At 42.6% G+C, this 19,430-nt stretch overlaps 2 protein-coding genes across 3 annotated transcripts in view; both read left to right on the top strand.

Moving 5' to 3' along the window:
* Window positions 1–19,430, top strand: part of stk11 (serine/threonine kinase 11) — a 175,184-nt gene that overhangs the window by 65,785 nt on the left and 89,969 nt on the right. The gene's annotated exons all lie outside the window — the stretch shown is intronic.
* Window positions 1,168–18,834, top strand: LOC108280776 (midnolin). The gene is made up of 7 exons (XM_017496169.3): window positions 1,168–2,131; window positions 3,976–4,063; window positions 4,181–4,243; window positions 12,595–12,987; window positions 13,285–13,405; window positions 13,761–14,066; window positions 16,519–18,834. The coding sequence occupies exons 1-7, from the start codon at window positions 1,908–1,910 to the stop codon at window positions 16,779–16,781; spliced, it is 1,458 nt and encodes a 485-aa protein (XP_017351658.1). The 5' UTR covers window positions 1,168–1,907; the 3' UTR covers window positions 16,782–18,834.

The raw sequence follows: 19,430 nt of genomic DNA, 5'->3' as shown, positions 1-19,430 counted from the left end.
CCTGACAGCCAGCTCGACGTCACTATTGTTAAGAAACATAAATAATGTGTTCCCTAACGAATCTTTATGTCCTCAGAGCCAAAAACAGCATAGAAAAGATTGTAACCATCCCCCTCTCAACCTGCACTCTTCTTTCAGTGGTGAGATACCAGACTAGAAAAACAAAAACTTAGACATGGAGACAGTTTCTTCTCCTGAGCCATAACCCTGCTCAATAACAGACTCCCTAACTGATGAAATACTGCACCGTGTCTTTACAGATGACGCGTCAAATTTATTGAAATTTTACTTGGCCAATAAAATTCTTCCTGATTCTCAAGTCTTTAAAATGTCTGACTGTGGGGTTTTGAGCTCCTCTTCTTGCACCTTAGATTAAAGTTTTGAACTACTTAACGATTCATCGATTTACACTGTATATTAAATTAACATTTTTATTTTTAACAAGTGCACCACTTCGCACCACTTTTAAACATGGTTTAACTCAACAGTGTTTAAACATCAACCCATATTATAGCAGAGTGCACTCTGGAAATCCTGGAATGCACACCGGAGGGTTAGTGTCCAAAGAATAACAACTTGTTCATTCGTCTTCAGTGACTGCTTTATCATGGTCAGGGTCACTGTGGATCCAGAGCCTATCCTGGAACACTGGGTGTGAGATGAGAATACTGCCTGGATGAGACACCATGCACACACACTTACACACTCATTCACCAGTCCACCGACTGGCATGTTTTTGGGAGGTGGGAAGAAACCAGCGAACCCAGAGGAAACCCACATGAAACCCAAATGAGAACATGGAAGACTCCAAACAGACAGTAATGTGAGCTCAGGGTTGAACCTAGGACCCAGGAGCTGTGAGGAACTATAAGTATATAAAGTCCATGGATGTTGAAGGTATGATATCTTCCCTCCATCTGTAGGGAATATGAAGTTGAAGAGAGAAAGGAGTCTATTTGTTTTATATATATATATATATATATATATATATATATATATATATATATATATATATATATATATATATATATATATATATATCTGCTTTCAGAATTAACCCACCTCAAACTTAACCTTAATCCCTAACTGATTATATTAAAGAGGATTAAAGTAATTTATATACTATAACTATATATATATAACTATACTATATAACTAAAAACAATCTTTAGTTGTTTTTAACCAGCTTTTATAGTCAGGTGCAAACTGGATAAACATTTAGATTTGGTTTCCAGTATTCGCGTTTTCAGGAATGGTTGCCAGGTTACGATCTCGAGCAAAACTGTTATGAATGATTAGAGTAGGAAGTTGAACGGACGCCGCTGATTGGCTGTAACCGTAACACCGTGGGCGGGAGAGAGGCGGGGAAAGGGCGTGACGTCCCCTACATGTGGGTGTTACGCAAACCCAGACGATTGGACAAGTTCTGACTGGAGAAGCGATAGGAACGCTGCTATTGGGCGATGGGCGGGGTTTAAGGATCGGGTATAGGAACAAATCGAGCTGGCCACGCGCTTGCGGCTCGACATTGGCTCGAACAAGGGACGGTGAAGAAGAGCTTTAACGCAGTGTGTTTTTGTCTTAACGTTCGTGTTGGTTTCCTTTGAGTGCAGAGTTGTATTGGCATTCTTCTACGCAATGTATTTTTGTATTTTCTGAAGAAGAGAAAAAAACAAAACTAAATAATATCTAGGTTACATACGCTTTTAGTATATTTGAATAGATACGACGTTAATATCGACATTGCATTTAAATAGAATTGAAGTTGTACCGATTGTCGGAAATCGCATCGTCCGGACTGTTCGGATCTCACAGTTTAAAAAACAAAAACATCTTATTTTAGGAGATTACGCGAGAGGAATATTCACGTGGACCAGACACTTTTTTTTGTGTGTGCGCGAGCTCGAATGGAGCAGCACGCAGAGGCGCGAGGCTGTACCGGTCACGGATCGCGATCCCGGTGTTCCGAGCTCCTGCACAACAACTGCATGCATTTATCCATCCAGTCGACGACGGGAACCCGCTTCGAGCTGTCTCTCCCCGCGGAGGAGACGGTGGAGGGGCTGAAGAGGAGGCTTTCACAAAAGCTCCGAGTGTCCAAAGACAGGCTCGCGCTTCTGCACAAAGACACGTGAGTCCGTCCCGGCGCTGCCCCGGAGCTTAACACTACAGTACAAACACATCCAGTGTATATTAATATTAATCCCTACGTGCACGAAGCTAATGCAACACAGTGGTCGTTTCACCTTGCATTAAACTAAGCGTTTATTGCACGCAAATACTGCATGCATCAGCAATGCAATGCCACGTCCACATGCTATAAACGACATGGTCTGAAAGGAGGTTATTATATGAAACGAGTAGTCCAACTTGAAAACAGTAAATGCATGCATGTGCATGAAAAGTCGTCTGCTAAATGGTGGCTGTATGCATTCAATATTGATATAAGCAATATTGAACTGTTTATTCGTTTAGACATGGTTAAAGTTTCTGGTTCAGAAGACACCAGATTCAAGTCTGTGCTAGCTCATTATTTAGTCATTAAAGTTATTAAAGCATATTATTCAGTAACTAGTAAAATGATGTACTTTAAGCGAGTGAGCAATAACACCCTGATTAGTCCTGGGAATTTACTGGGTTCAAAAGACAGGTGCATGGATGCAGTTTACAGACGCAGTTGACTGGAATGATTTTCCAGAGGTGTCTCGAGAATGTCATGTTGTATTGAAGAAAGTCTCCAGTGTTGATTTAACACCTCCAGTGTTGACACAAGTCCAACTGGACCCAAGTGACTGCAGGGCGAGTTCATTCAGCACTGCAGGTGTTCAGTCAATGCTGGGGATTTCTGCTGTGTATACAGGAACAGTCTGCAACTGTCATGTCTAATCAGTAAGCACACACCTGGTCTTTTGACATCAGGGTTGTTACAAAACGCTAAAGAAAAGAAAAAAACCCACTCGGGCTGGTCTGTGTTAAGAGCGTAGATGATGTAAAAGCTCAGCCACAGACACTTCATGCTGAGGCACAAAGGTGGGGTTATCATTAACGATCATAAACGCAGGACTGCTTTTCCAGACAGAGAGGAAGCGTAGTGCAGGATTACAGCCAAGTGCTGTTAGAAATGACATTGTTTTTGTACAAAGCCCAGGCTTAAACTTTCATAACATCGCCTGGAAAGCGTCTCTGTTTACCCTGGTTTATGTCAGCGATCCAGATTTCCAGAATCTATTCAAGCATATTTTCCAGTTGAGGGATTGTTGTTCTCTTCTTCGTCTCTTGAACTCTTCCAGGAACTGTTCAGACTCTTGTAACTACATAGTTATCGAGTAATACGTAGTAGTTAATACTGAATAATAATCTCAGAGTTTAAGGGGTTGATATATTTAGTTGGGACAGTCATAAGAAATTTAGTTCTGAGAAAGCTGAGCAACAGCATTATAGAAACTGCTGAAAGTTTATTTCAGTTTCAGAATGGATAGATGTGAAAAATAAAAAGTCTGTCGTAGTGCTGCAGTGTTTAAACTCATAGTTACAATGATTTCTCAATGTATTCAATTTTGGAACAAACCCCCTTTTAACATTTTATTCCTCTTTTATTCCTCTAATATTTTTGTTGTTGTTGTTTATTAAATCACAACACATCGTACTTGCAGCTTGTTATGTTCTTGAGAAAGTGCAGAATGTAAAGGTATAGCTTTAACTGTGACTGTTATGAAGCATGTCTGACACTGGAGACTCCTTCCATGAATGTTGAACAAACATGTCCTTATGTAAAATCTTAATGTATTTACGAATGAGCGTGTTGATATAAACCTGGGATTTGGTTGTTGCAGGCCCTACTTTCGGAGCTGCTGCTTTATATAAACGTAATCAACATCTTCCGACCAATCAGAATCAAGCATTCGATAGCACTGGGGTATAAGTAAATGCAAAACTAGTCTGTGATCATTAATGGTTGTGAATCTTGTTGTGCAGGAGGCTAAGCTCAGGGCGGCTCCAGGACTTTGGAGTTACGGACGGGAGCAAGTTGACCCTTGTGCCCTCGGTGGAAGCAGGATTAATGGTAAGCCTTAACCGACACATCTGCTATTCCCTCTTCTTCATAATGCTTGTCAATGTTCTGCGAGTTGGTGACAATTAATTTTTTTGTTTGTTTTTGTTTTGTTTTCTCCCAATCCAGTCTCAGGTCTCCAAACCAGAGCAGTCCATCATGCAAGCGCTGGAGAGTCTGACAGAAACTCAGGTAAGAGATAATTTAGACAAACACATGAACGATGCTAAAACATGGCCTAGCTATCTATTGTCGTAGTCATTGTATTGCATTTGCTGTTTAGGAAAAAAAATATATTTTTTTTTTTTTTTTTTATCTTTGTGTAATTATGTCAAACTTTGCTGCTTACACAAATGACACGAAGTATCACACAACTGTTGTACTTGGTTGGAACGAATTAGAGCTTTTTAGTAATTAAAAATGAGAAGTTGTTTGCTAAAGCTAGCTATGTAGGGTTAGCTTGCTAGCCTAGGGTTGCAGTGACTGGACTCATTTCAGTACATTACATAGACATAAATAGGTAGCTAATACTGTTACGAATTGAGGTATTAAATAAAGCTAGCAAGCTATGAGCTACCTTGGTTGATTGGAGTTAATAGTTAACTATCATTCTGTAAAATTTGGTGTTAAAGCAAATAAAGCTAGCTTTACACAGAGAGGCTGTCGGTGAAGTAGTTAGACATGAAAGGGTGAAATGCTAGTTAGCTTGGTTGCTACCTAGTAAAAAAAAGTAGTTGAACATAAATGGCTAAACAGTTAGCTAGGTTGGTAGAGAATAAAGTAAGGTATTAATAAAGCTGCACTTTGCACTGAGAGGTGTTTCTGCAGTAACGAAACATTACCTAGATAACTAGTTTTTATGTAAGGATAAAGTCAGAGGGACTGCATCAGGAACCACAGCTACAACTGGTTGCTAATGTTTGGAGAGGTATTGGCGTTTATGTTTGTAGCACAGGATGAGTTTCTTCTGGACACAATGACGTTATAGATAACACAGAGCAACAGGATACGCTCATTTCAGAGGAACACACACCCACAATACACCCTTGTTAGCTGGCATTCTCCACCCTGCTAACTCTTACTGAAACACACACGCATGTACACACACACAAGCAGGAACACTCTCGCATACTCACACACACTCACACATACACTTACATAGATGTAGAGACTTGTCCACACACACACACACACACACACACACACACACACACACACACATATGAATAGCATCAGGGCATCACTACAGTCTCTATTGTATATGCATTGCTTTTGTAGATTGTGCTTTTGATGAACACAGCTCTGTGTGTGTGTGTGTGTGTGTGTGTGTCAGAGTTAGTGCAGTATTTCCATGTAAGCAAATCACACAGGATGGGTGAGTCATGTTGCTGAAGGTTTGGCAGCAGGCCCATTTAAATCACTGTGTGAATTTGTGTGTGTGTGTGTGTGTGTGTGCGTGTGTGTGTGTACGAACCGTGCAAGCCCAGACGAACTCCACCCTGTGTGCAGTATGTAGAAGTGTACGTGTTTTGGTTTTATCCTGTGTAAAGTTGTCTATGCTTCATCCTTCGTGTGTGTGTGTGTGTGTGTGTGTGTGTGTGTGTGTGTGTGTGTGTGTGTGTGGTCAAACAGTCAAGTTGATGAGAAAAGATTTCCACGAAATTGCATCACAAAGGCTTCTTATTATACGTAGGCCATCGCTTCTTCACTCGCTTTCTTTTTAGTCATCCTCTCAAAAAACAGCACACACACACACACACTCTCACTCTCACAGGCATACGTACATACTTACACCTTGTGAACCTTGTGAGTTATTTCCCCACAGTGATATTTAGCATGATTTTTACAGTTTGTATGCTACCTGTCATTCGCATTAATATCATTTTCACACAGGAATCTTGATTATTTATGCGTCTTGAATAATAAGTGAAGTTTCTCACTTCAATGTCGCATGCTGAAGAGAATTAGATTTCTGAAATGAGAGCGTTTTTCATTTCATACACCCCCCACCAGTCAGGATCACCTGGATGAACTTTAAACACTGCAAATTTGTGAATTCGATGAAAACGAAACTACAGTTATTGAGTACAGCTAATTATTCATGGTCGCGTTAGACTTTTGCCTCGTTATTTTGTCAGTGTTGCTTACAGTTGCAAAAAAAAATCTAATAAAAAAACTAGCTAGCTGTGTACATTAGCAGAAGATTCCCTCTAAACTCACAAAGCACTAGGACCACTGAGCTGTGAAGAATGCATCGATGTAAATAATATCAACATTCGAATAGTGTTAGTGTTTGTATTAAGAATCCTGATGTCTGTGTGCATGTGTGTGTGTGTGTGTGTGTGTGTGTGTGTGTGTGTGTGTTTGTGTTAAAAGATGTGGTTGGGTGCACACAGCTGAAACGTTGTCTCTGAGGAGATGCTCCTCTACAGCAGATATTTATAACCTGGAAATCCTACCTCAGTCTGTGGGAGCTGAGAGGTGTGTGTGTGTGTGTGTGTGTGTGTGTGTGTGTGTGTGTGTTTGAAAGGATATTTGTGCAAATGTGTATTTGAAACCACTTGTGCAAACCTGAGTCTGTGAGAAAAGGTTTCTTCCTGTTTTTGCTTTTTATAGTGTGTACGTTTGTGTGTGTTGTGTTGTGTGTGTGTGTGTGTGTGTGTGTGGTGAGTGTGTGCGTGTGTGCGGGGGTGGGGAGTTCAGGAAGCACGCCTTTTTTTGTCAGTGTTTGCTGTTACCTTGTGACTGCTTTTTCCACTGAGAGACGAGTGGCTGAGAGCGATTCACATCGAGACTGTGATCCTCCTCTCCGCCTCACGGGGTTGGGGAGGGGAATTGGGGGGGGGTTAAAGGTGGGTGGTGAATGAGTATATGTATCTATGCTTTAAATCTGAAGTTTAGCCTATTAGCTCATTACCTCCTGAGTCATGATTACCGTAAAGGCAGAGTCACAGTAGCTTTTTGGTTAACAATGTGACAGAATACCTGTAGTGAGATTGAAAAAAAAAAATGTTCTCATCGATAGGTTCGTGTGTTTCAGTGTTCATGGTTGGCAAGTTGGCCAGCTTGTTAGCTACCAGCGTGGTCTGATTGAGAAATGAGACCCGATTCTCAGAATGGACAAAAGCTCGTAATGACACTTATGTTACATATTATACGGTAAATATTGTAACGCTTGGTTCTGATTGGTCAGAAATGGCTCTTGATTCATTTCCGATGACAGCTGGTGAAGTTTGTGAGGTTCTTTTTTTTGAGGCGATGTTTAGTTTATTTGTCATTTTTAGAAGCAGTCTCCAATGTCGGTTTGTCACAGACAGTCAGTGGTAAAGCTGTAACTTTAAGCTTTAACTTTCCGCCACATGAAAGTCTTCGAGAGAGAGGACTTCCTGGCTTCTAGGTTACACGACAAGCTGCAGTTTTTCACTGAGAAATGAAGATAGGCTGGCTGCATCACACCACTGTGTGTGTGGGGTTGATTATTAACAGCACACCCTGTTGTGTTTTATTCCTTACATATTACAAACGTTTCCTCCTTCTTTTCACACTTCTAAAAGAAAGAGCAGAATTTGTAAATAGCAGTCGGTACATCTCTCTCTCTCTCTCTCTCTTTCTCTCTCTCTCTCTCTCTCCCTCTCTCTCTCCCTCTCTTCTCCATTACTTGCGCTACTAATTCAGCCAGAGAATCTCATTGATTCACAAAAGGCGAGCAGCTAAAACGAGCACAGAGGGGAGTGTGGAGAGTGTGGAGTGTCTAAAAAGATTTCCGGAAATATCGAACCAGCGCGCTCCTGATGAAATAAAGAGACGCGATGGATAATCTGCAGCCCTCAGCTCTTAGCCGGAACTGCTAGTCTTACAGGGACGGATGGTGATTGAGCTGGAGTATTGGATTTTTTTGCCCCTTCATCAGTACTGACAGCCCCCCCCAAACACACACACACACACAGCCCTTTTCACCTCGGTCTGCTCCGTGTCAGAATAGTGCTATTGTGAAAGCTTGGAGAAGTGCAAATTGGGAAAGGCGTGATTTGTATTCAGGCGGCTCTTCCTTTCAGTCCATATGCAGGCACACTCCATTCTGCTTCGATCTCTCTGTGTGTGTGTGTGTGTGTGTGTGTGTGTGTGTGTGTGTGTGAGTGAGAAAGCTTTACTCTTATTGATCACCATATGGAGGACCAGACGTAACAGAGATGCTTTTCCGAGCTGATAAGATGAACACTCTGCTTCCGAGGTGAACTAAAGAGAAGGCAAAGATAATTTGATCATTGTAGCAGAACACACACACACACACACACACACACACACACACACACAAGCACTCAAGCACACACCTCAGGACAAGCCGAATAGATTTTTGCTGATTACATCCTCTCCCTGATGGTTTTTGTAGATGATCTGATGAGCTTTTTGGAGCTCCAGGCTGTATAGATATTACTATGAGCTCCAATATGAACTCCAATAAGGATGTCATGCCTCTCTGAATGATGGGATTGAAATGCTGCTTTTGAAGCCTGTTATATCTGTGTGTACATTGTATTAATAGATGAAAAGTTTAAAGATGTTGTGGAAGATACATCAGGTATTCCGTGCTGCATTGTTGAATAGTATCAGTGTTGGGTTTGTGGATCTGAATATCAATGGTATTGGGTTTGTTGGTCTGAATATCAATGGTATTGGGTTTGTTGGTCTGAATAGCATCAGTATTGATTTTCCTGGTGGTTTATTTGTCTGAATTACATTTCTGTGTGGGTTTTTTTGTTTGTTTTTCTGAGAAGCATTCGTTCTAAATGGTACTAGTAGTGAGTTTGTGGGTCTGAACATCAATATTGTCGAATCTGTCGGCCCGAATAGCAGTGATATTGGTCTTCTTGGTCTTAACAGCACCAGTATTGGATATTGTAAGTCTAAACAGTGTTGAATAGAATTTGTAAATAGCGTCGGTGTTGGGTGGCCATCGCTAGTACTCTTTCCTCATCGTAGCCTTCTCTAGAATTGGAAACCCTTCACGTCTGGTCTCTCAGGCACCACCCTGTTTATTACGTCTACTCCACAACTCCGGCAATGAGTAGACTTTATCTCGTTCCTCTATTCCTCTCGCTCTCTCTCTTTCTCGCTCTCTCTCACAGGGTAATCTGCAGCCCTGGTCTGCTATAATTGGAAATCATTGGCTCTTAATAGCACAGTGCAGGGAGGGAGAATCGAGGGCCATCTGTGTGGCCTCAGGATCAATGGAGAAACGACCGGGTGGAGGGTCTGACCTTTCCCACCCTGGGTGGAGCTTAATGATGCAAACTATTTACTCGCTAAATTAAAAGTAGTTTTTCTACTTCTTTTTTTTTTCCCCTTTCTGAGAGATATAGCATCACAGTGTCTTAGTGTACATTTTGTATTGTTCAATGGATGGCATATAAGCAAGATATGGTTTTGTGGTCAGATCGGCACTATATATGGTCTTAAAGTGTAAGGTCGATGTATATATGTGCTTGATAATATCCCTATACAGTATTTACATATGTAGTCCCTTTTGAATGTTAGCTGTGGGTGATTGGGTGTGTATAATGAGCTTGCTGTTTGAGTTTGAGACTGCCATAAATAGAAAGGGCCACTGTTTGTGTCGTGATCGCTTTCGGCTTTCATTCGCCACTTGCCTTTGTGCTTGAAGTGGTCGGCGTCGTGACTGGGCTTTTCCAAACAGAGACGGAGCGTGTGAGAGAGATACAGAGTGTGGGGAGTGAGGGGGGGTTGAGAAATCTCTCTGTTCTCTAGCCTTTGAGCCGACTGGTGGGATCCAAGCCTCAAAATAATTACCCTGATTAAAGCCGAACCTGTCCATGAGCTCATGCTGTAGAAGCTCATGAGAAGGTCCGGATAATAATTCCGTGTGTATAGAGCCGGCTCACGTCCGGGGCGCCGCGAGAGATCCGCGCACTGACTCGGGTCAAGCCGCATTCACGAGGCTAATCAAACACTCTGCTTTGTCTACAAGACTCTCGTCTTGTGTCATAATATGACGACGAGTCACGCTCACAGGGGGTAGGGGGATTCTTGATTACGGCTCGTGTATAATTCTGTTATTCAAGGCTCCTTGAGATAAAACAACAGGAAGACGACTAGCATTAAGAGGCTCTTGAAACATCCTCATCAAACCCTAATTTGAGCTCAGTCTTTGCCGAGTGCTGCTCGTGGTGACCTTTTTTTACTTCCTACTCAGGGATCCCTTTTTTTTCTTTTCTTTTTCTTTTTTTTTATTTTTTTTTAAACTTGCATTTGCTGTATGATTACAGGGAAGCGATCAGAGGTAGATCAGAAGTGGGACATTACTTTGAGATTTTGCGTTTGAATCACGATGTTTGATGGTCGCAACCCTTTATTTTCTGCGCCTCTCTTATCTCACATCAAACAAAGAGACTCTGCTCCATCTGCCGAGCTGAAAACCGTCAGCGCTCCAAGCTCCACCTCATCTCCGTGGTATTTTTTTTATTTATTTTTTTCTCTCGACGTCTTGCCCCCACCCTTCCCCCTTTTCTTTCTTTAAAAAGCTCCCGGTGAGGGAGGGATGCCATTGCCTGCGAAAGATTTCTTTGAGCTTGAGGCGTTCTTAAAGTTACAGACGCCCCAAACCCTCCCCATCCCTTCCCCCATAGCTTTTTCTCCTTACTGCTTTCCTTCCCTCGCACGCATACGCATACACATATGCATACGCCCACGTACAGTATTTTCCTTCGTCTCCATCTGCTTCTATCATGTTGTGTGATCTGAATCCTGACGTACCTCCTTAAAGAAGCCTGCTCAACCCAGATTCCTGGCTTGCAGAGCTGACATACAGATGACTAGACATTCACTTCTCGCGGGTTGCCTGAGATGAAGCCAAATGATCCTGACAATGCTGTTCTGAGATTCACCGCACATATGGTTCCTTACGGCACCACAACCGAGTCGTACCGCCATTTCGAAGCCCGGCATACGAGAGAGTCTTTCTCGTGCAGTACAGCTGTATAGCATTCAGGTTCATGTGGATTCTTCTGTAGTGTTGAAGATAAAGCGCATCGACGGCCGTGAAGGTTCAGAGTCCGCCTGGCGAAAAAGGTTACTCTGGGTTTCTCCGTCTCCTCTGCCGTCGCGCTCCGCCCACAACCGTGATCGACGCTTAGCAAAGAGACGAGAGCCATCAATAAAACCTGAAGGCCACCTGCCCACACACGCAGCTCAAATACTAGACCCAAATACATACTCGCACACCTACACATGGGTAACCTTTACGCTTGGGGTTCCCGACAAAAATATACCCCGGCTTGATAGAAGCTTGAACTTTTAAGTGCTTTGTATTTCAGCATTTCATGTGTCTTTTTTTTTTTTTTTCCACTTCGTCTTTGTTTTTTGGTGTGTGGCTGTGCCTACATTTACGTCTTTGAGGAAATGTAGATCCTGGCATAAATATCTTCTTTTTTTTTTTTTTTTTCTTTTTTTTTGCTGTTAAATGCTCACTTTTCAAATAAAACAGCTGAAATCCGGCAGATGGTGGATAGCCGGTATATATATTTACACATGCATTTCCTTCATCTATAGAGAACTGTGAGTGATTAGTGTCAGCTGAACATGTTCTCATATCCATGTTTTCTAAGCACTGAAAGCGCACGCTTCTTCTACGCGCAGGCAGATTAGCTCTCAAACATTTAAACACTGATCTGTCTGAAGTGCCTCTTTTCCGTATCGCAGTCTGCTTCATTAGGCGTGCACGTGCTCTTTGTCTCTTTCTCAGCGCGTTTAGCGTGCCGTGGTCAGGCGTCAACGAGAAGCAGACCTTCTTTTTTTTTTTTCTTTCTTTTTTTTTCTTTTTTATGAGCGCTTACTGCCGCTGACATCACCACAGTGGTTTGTGAGTCATTCACATCAGCGCTCGGCGGGTTACCCTCACCCTGTCCTCCTCGCCTGGAGGCCTCTTTGACCTGATTAAAGTAGGAGGGATGGACACGGGGTGCCCTTTCGAGAACGGGGTTTCATCTTGACAAGGCCTTGTAGTTATTAGACAAGAATGCAGAGGAGGAGATTAGGTAGAAGTGGGGGGTCTGCTTTAAGTAGCCTGACTGTCGTTTTCAGCGATAACGGTAGTCTGTGTAGCATCGTGAATTGTTTTGTGAGTTCTTTGTAATGAACAAGTACTAACTTGCTGTGGAACATCTCGACACCTTTACTGTCAATAATAATGCTAGGAGCTATAAATATGCATTAATGTGCGAATCAGAAACAGCCCCATGTTCCAACATTAGCTAAATTAGCTAGCCATTTCTTTCAGATAAATGAAACTGGTATTTCAGTATCTGAAACTTTTCATTTTGAATAATTTGTTGAACAGTAGGCAAACCTGTCTAAATGATTTTACCTCAACAACCATGATTTTATTTACCCTTACTATTATCTCAGTCTGTTTTATTTTTTTTTATTTTTTTATTTTGTGGGGAAGTGAGCACTCTGGTTTCCTAACACATTTCGCAACCGAAGAGAAGTTGCACTAATGTTCCTCTCCACTCTCTTCCTGTTCCCAGGTTGGTGACTTCCTATCAGGGCGCTCTCCGCTGACACTTGCCCTTCGTGTAGGGGATCACATGATGTTCGTGCAGCTGCAACTGGCCGCGCAAAACTCGGGCGTCCAACAGTGCGCCACTAGGGCTCCTTCGAGCACAACCAGGACCACACAGCACAACACAGTGCCCTGTGGGGGCAGCAGTGAGCACCATCATACTCCAACCACTGCCCATAACAACCAGAGGGCATCAGCTGGACACCACCCCCACCATGCCCACCACCCCCACCATGCTCACCATGCTCACCTGTCACCCCCCTCCAGTCCTACATTTTCCCCAGGCTCCGTCCATTATCCTCACCTGGCCACAGGTGCCTGTAGCCCTGCCCCCAGAGCAGCCACGCCTTTCCAGCAGGTACAACACCAAGAATCGTATTGCATGTATTGCGATTGAAATGCAGTCAGATAGCCGAGTATGCCTGTTTATATTTATTTACAGGTCAGTTCTTGCTACTGAGGCACTTTCATGCATGAACTCTTAGCCCTTTTGGCCTTATTATAGCAAAAACATAGCGTCTTTGTAAGATTTTTCAGAGGAGTGTCAAACCTCTCGCTAATTAGCCGAATGTATGCTTTCGTTCTCTACTTAAAGGCATTGTTTTCACAGTTTGAAGATGTTCGAGTGTAACGTGTGCACGTGTGTCTTTGTTAGGGTGAGTGCGGGTCTTCGAGTGTAAGCGGAAGCACCAGTTCATGGCCAAGTAGTAAACCAGGTGCGGTGATAGAGAGCTTCGTGAACCACGCTCCTGGTGTTTTCTCTGGAACCTTCTCAGGTAGTACACTCACACTCCCTCCTGTAATCAACCCCTTCTTCTGAATCAAAATAAGCCATGCTGTTTTAAATAAAGTGCACAAGTATTAAAAACTGATTTGTTAAGCATTGTCTGAAACGTTCTGTAACTTTCTGTAACATTTTTACTGACTATCGTGCGTCGATAAAAAATCATTAGGGAGAAAAAGTAATAGCACCTTTGTGCTCATCAAACAATCCAGATTCTATGTGTATGTAACTGGAAAGAACCTATACAGTAAAATCATTTTATAACATCACACCCATGGAAACACAACTGCCCTACAAGTGGGTTTTTTTCGTTGTATACTTAAAGATAAATCTCTCCCTCTCTTCAGGCACCCTTCACCCGAACTGTCAGGACAGCACCGGGCGTCCACGCCGTGACATTACCACCATCCTGCAGATCCTCAATGACCTACTGAGTGCTACACGCCACTACCAGGGCACACCTCCTGCCCTGGCCCAGCTTCGCTGCCATACTCCGACACCCGTGTCTCCCCGAGCGACAACGCCCACTTCGCCATGCCCGCCTCCCTCACCCACCGTCATGGAGCTTCCATCGGCACCCGTTTCACCATTATCATCCTCACCTACCTCAGACAGACTGGCGCTGAGCCACAGCCGCATCAGCAAACCAATGGGTACGTACAAGACACACCTAGACTTCTTCTGCTTGCAGACATCTGTGCCTGTCAGTCACAGCGTAGGAGGCGTGGCCTCTGTATTTGTCATTGCTATGAAAGTAGGCGTGGCTTTAAATCCTCATAGTCCTACTGAAGGAGGCGTGGCTTCTTCATCTATCAGTCCAAAGCAAGCAAGCTTGCTAAAACACTAACGATATTGAGCAGGATTTACATCGAAATATATGTTTCAGTAATTACATATGAAATCGTTGGCTACTTCAGTGTATTCCTTGTAAACCCTGGATTGTTGGTCATAGAATCTAATGAAAGAAATACACACACTCTTCATGTACACAAATTGTGTGTGTGCGTATTTGTATTGTAAATGGTTTCCCTCTAGGTTTCCTCCGGTTTCCACTTTTCTGCTTCAAATCTCTAACCTCATCTGTGAAGCCCGCACATAGACTCCCTGCCAGTCTGCTTTTGCCTTTATATGGAGCACACACACACACACACACACACGCACACACACAAACGCACGTACACACACTCGATGCTGACAGGCTGTGCATTGTGGGGGCGTCGACAGCAGAGCGGAGAGCACCATAAAGCTTCATTCCTGAAGTGTTTGGGTTGCGTTAGAGCGGCTCTGTGGTCAACGATGCATTTAGCCTTGGACTTCGTGACTGAGAAGAAGCTTTTGACTCTCTCTCTCTCTCTCTCTCACACACACACTTGAGTTAGAGACTCACTTCTAAGTTTACATTCCTCTCATTCAGTGCACTGACTCATCATTCAGTCGTCTTCCCCTCCAACAACACCCCCCACCCCCCAAAGTCCCCCAAACACACACACACGCATACACACACATACAGTACAGATGTGTATACAAACAGAGGCCCTCTAGAGGGGCTTTGACCCAGTATCTAGTGTGAGGTGTGTCTAATCTTACAGATGATAATCATAATGCTGGGTGTACATTAATCAGTTCCACTAACACACACACACACACACACACACATGTGCATGAAGTTGACGCTGTATGAGTTTCTAAGAACGAGTCTGTGTGAATTATTCAGATTCAACACATCTGTTTGCCCTGTCAGGGGTCGAGAGAAGCCTGGGTCATCTGGGTCAGAGTTCATGCGGGTGTGTTTTTGTACACTCTTGTGTGTGTGTGTGTGTGTGTGTGTGTGTGTGTGTTCAGTGGAAACATGCTGATGAAGTTTAAATGATGCATGAGCAGAGCCAAGCCGCAGGGCTGTGGAAAGAATAGACCTCTTCCTCCACCGCTGACCCAAGACTTCAGCCTCGCTTCCATGCCACGCTTACGCCAGTGCACGCTTGTTTTCCCAGCATGCTCAGCGCTCACGTGTGGCTTTCTGTGCTTCGATTAGCCAAGCCTAACAGAAGACAAGTGCCACAGGCTAGCATCTATTATGAATTAGTTTTCTGTCAGCTTGGAGGCATACCAAGTTCCTGATCGCGTGTGTTCGCATGAAAGAGAACGTGAAAAGAAAGGAGACGTACGCAGAATTATCGACACCCCCGTCGTACTTTCATGACAGACGCACCACTGACGGGCGAGAGTCTCGCTTCCGTTGCTGTGTTATGTATAGTAATGAAAGCGAAGCTGTTCCTCAAATCAAAACTAACAGCAGCCGGATGGAGAAACTTTTCTAAATGAAAGCCAAAGTTCATGTTTGATTATGAACTGTGTTGTCACGCATGTCTGAAATTCGGTTGCATAATATTTCCTCTGTGATTTCCGTCTACATCTGTGGCTGATTGCACCGTCACAGAGTATGGTATTTTGATATAAAATGCCATCTCGATCAGGCGATTCTTCCTGCTTAGTGAACGTTCGCAATTCTTCAAGTGTTTATGTCTGGACTACACATCCTCCTGAGACCTGAGTTACGTCGTTAGTAAAGGAATATTCCAGCGTTTCTCCATCTAATCTCCATCAACTACATCTGTGTCATACTGTAGTTAGGACCGCTACAGAAGAAATTCAGTATGTTTTCCTGTACTCACAAAAGAATGAGGAAAAAAAAAAAAAAAACCTTGAAATGTGCATATAATGGAAGTCTAAAGGCACTAGGAAACCATTTAAAATGTGATTAGATTATATACGTGTTTTTTTGTTCTTTTGTCAGGGAACTGTGTCGGTTCTTTTCCTTGGTATAAAAAAACGGCCTCTTTTACAGATGCAGCAGATAGAGAATAGGTTCATAAACACTGTATTATTCATTTCAAATGTACTTAGGGAGCATACACTGTCTATGGGGAAAGAAGCGGTCCTAACGAGCGTCAGAAATTCATTTTCTAAATTAAATCGTCCTCGTGTGGGGCTTCATAGGAATATTATGGCATGATTAGCAGCACGTGGAGTCAAATAAGCTGCTCGTTTCTACGTATGCGAAGATTAAACGTTTTCTCTCTCTCTCTCTCTCTCTCTGTACCTTAGGCGAGCCCTCCAGGCAGACGGAGAACAAGGCGACGCGCTGTAAGGTGGAGCGGTTGCAGTTGTTGCTGCAGCAGAGGAGGCTCCGCAGGCGGGCGAGGAGAGAGCCCAGGGCTCCCTATCATTGGCTGAGCGAGCGCAAAGCCAGCCGAAGCCACAGCAACAGCAGCCTGAGCAGCGACGGCTCCATCGACCTCGACTACGACGAGGCGCTCTGGAAGAACGACGTCCAGACCGACATCGGCTCTGAGTTCGTCGTGGCCTGAACGAGCAACCCCCCCGAAGAAAGGAGGACAGGAGAATGAGAAGATGCCACGTGGCGGAAAGAGAAAGGATTTACACTCGTCACGATGTGTAATGCTGGAATTTTATTTAGCGAGCGTTCGATTCGAAACACAAAATTGCGTTCGGAAAGAGAACTCACTTCATCCTACAGCATGAAGCGAACCAAGTGAGCGTCTCTCTGTACTCTGGATACGCGAGATGTACTAGATTCCGTGGTTCGATCATTCTGACACGTTTTCACCCGATTTGCTCACTTAACATGGTGGTGGTTTGAGTTGCTGTTGTTACGAAATGCGTCATGTAGCATTATGAAGCAAGAAATTCAGGTGTTTCTCACTGGTTTATTATATTTTGCACACTTCTTGACCTGTGAGCATTAAGGTTTCCTTTTTTTGTTTTTGATACGCAGCTCAAGTGAACTCAAATTCAAATCGACTCAAATTCCGAAAGCATTTATTACACACACATTCTTTGCTTGTTCACACTTGTATCTGTCACTGTATCTACTGGTTAAAGTATTAAGATCATATCACAGTGCCTCTGTTTACCACTTACTGTATTGAAGCATCACATCTGGAACACATCTGGATGGTTTTTTTTTTTGTTTTTTTTTTGCTGCTACGAAGGATGACGTGCGAAAGAGAAGAGTCTTGTCTGGTCATCTATCTCATTATAAGTAGGATCCGATTCTACAGAAATGTACAATTCTGCCTGTTTCTCGAACATACAAGGACCTATTAAGTGGGGTCATTCACTGATTGGCTCTGTAGCACCGTTTTACAAACTGATTTGAAGAGAAAATGACTTTGATGTCATACTTTAGGTTTATGTCACCTGCTGTTCCACATCAAGGTGAAGAGTAATATCGGACGTGATATCTTTTCCACTATGGACCATTGCTGTCTCAACATTTGTATGATTGAGAAAACTGGAAATGGACATGTTAACAAACACGGATGGACCTTGTGTACAGTGGCCTTACCTGTCTTTTTAATGGAAAAAAAAAATAGCGAAAAGTGCAGGCACTGGAAACTCTGGATCCTTGATGTGTATCGTGATTTCGACACGCCATTAGAGCATTAGTGAAAGGCTCCCGTGCCTCAACAACGTGCCTGAGACAAGCGGAACAAAGACGTTTCTTTCCTCGTCTGATAAGTCACTCAGCCTTCTCGGCTGAGAAACAGAGATAAAAGAGTACTTTGTCTGTTTTTTTTTTTTTTTTTGGTTTTTTTTTTTGGTGTTTTTGTTTATTTTTATCATGATGTAATGTCTGTCCTGTGTATCTCTTGTGCATCTTTCGTCTTGTGTACATCCTGTCTTTCATTCTTGAAACCGGAATCTCCATAAATATATTGAGATATATATATATATATATAATACGTATAAAAAGAGGAACAGGTCCACATAAACAAAATATCACTCTGTAAACGTATTCATAACGTGTCACGATGTGTACGTCTTCTGTTTCTGCACAAAGTTCCCAAAATATTGTTACCTGGATGCATGGGATATGATATAATTTATTTAAGGTTGAATTGAATATATGAGTAGTTCATAAGGAAATATACACATTTGGTTGGGATGTTGTTTTTAAAGTTGACGATGGTGGGTTTTTTTTTTGTTGTTGTTGTTTTTTTTTGTCAACGCTGCGTTTTTCGTTGCCTGTACTGTCTTGTGATCTCACAGGTGAGGAGCCTCTGCTTGTGTAGCACATTTTTATAACTGTTTTAATTTATAAAGCCGATCTCGCAACTGTGAAGAAACGTTATCTGATGTTTTTCTCGTCACCTCTTTTTTTTTTGTGTGTGTGTGTGTGTGTGCGTTTTGTTTTTCTCGTTATTTCCGGGGTTTTTTTGTGTATTTTGTCAAAAAAAAAAAATGAAACCTGGTATTGTAAAAGAGGGAAACAACTTAAAAAAAAAAAAAAAAAAAAAAAACCCAACTGATTTTCTTTGTTCATAAGCAATACATTTCAGTGTGGCTTGCTGTAGACATTTTTTTTCTTTTTAGGTAATAAATTTTAATTTTAATTCAGTCTTTTGGTGTCTCTTGTTCTTATTCCAATGTAAGGACGTCTTGTAACGATTAGAAAATACGATTTATTAGTGCATCTTGTGGTGATGAAATGAGGTGGATTTTTATTTAGGTATTAATTGTTTTACTTTTTAAAAAGGACTTCAGCTCAGACATACACACAGCTGTGGATTTTAGCCGTTGCTATCACACACATACAGGTGTGTTTGTCAGTTGTTGGTTTAACTCTCACTGCGGCTGCTTGTGGCTTTGTATAGCCATGCAGCATAAAAGCTGTGCTAAAAGAGGAATGAAAACAAAGAAACAGAGTAGCAGCTTCGCATATTTACCGAGAGAAATACTTCAACAGATGAAACTCACAGCGTGTGTTCTAACACAGGAAAACACCGAGACACAGAATCAGTAATCCCATGTGCCTGGGACAAGCATATTTTGTTTTTTATTCATAGTCGCCTGGTGGACAAGTAGGTTCTACAACCACAGAGGGAAAAACCCTGTTTCTAATTGACTTTCATTGACTTTTAAGGTTTTCATTTGGTGTATGTTTACCGTATGATGACAGATAATCTTTTCAGGATCAGGGACATGCAGGTATG

This window comes from Ictalurus punctatus, chromosome 20 (assembly GCF_001660625.3).
Source record: "Ictalurus punctatus breed USDA103 chromosome 20, Coco_2.0, whole genome shotgun sequence".
Lineage (NCBI taxonomy): Eukaryota > Metazoa > Chordata > Actinopteri > Siluriformes > Ictaluridae > Ictalurus > Ictalurus punctatus.
This window is presented reverse-complemented; position numbering and strand designations above follow the sequence as displayed.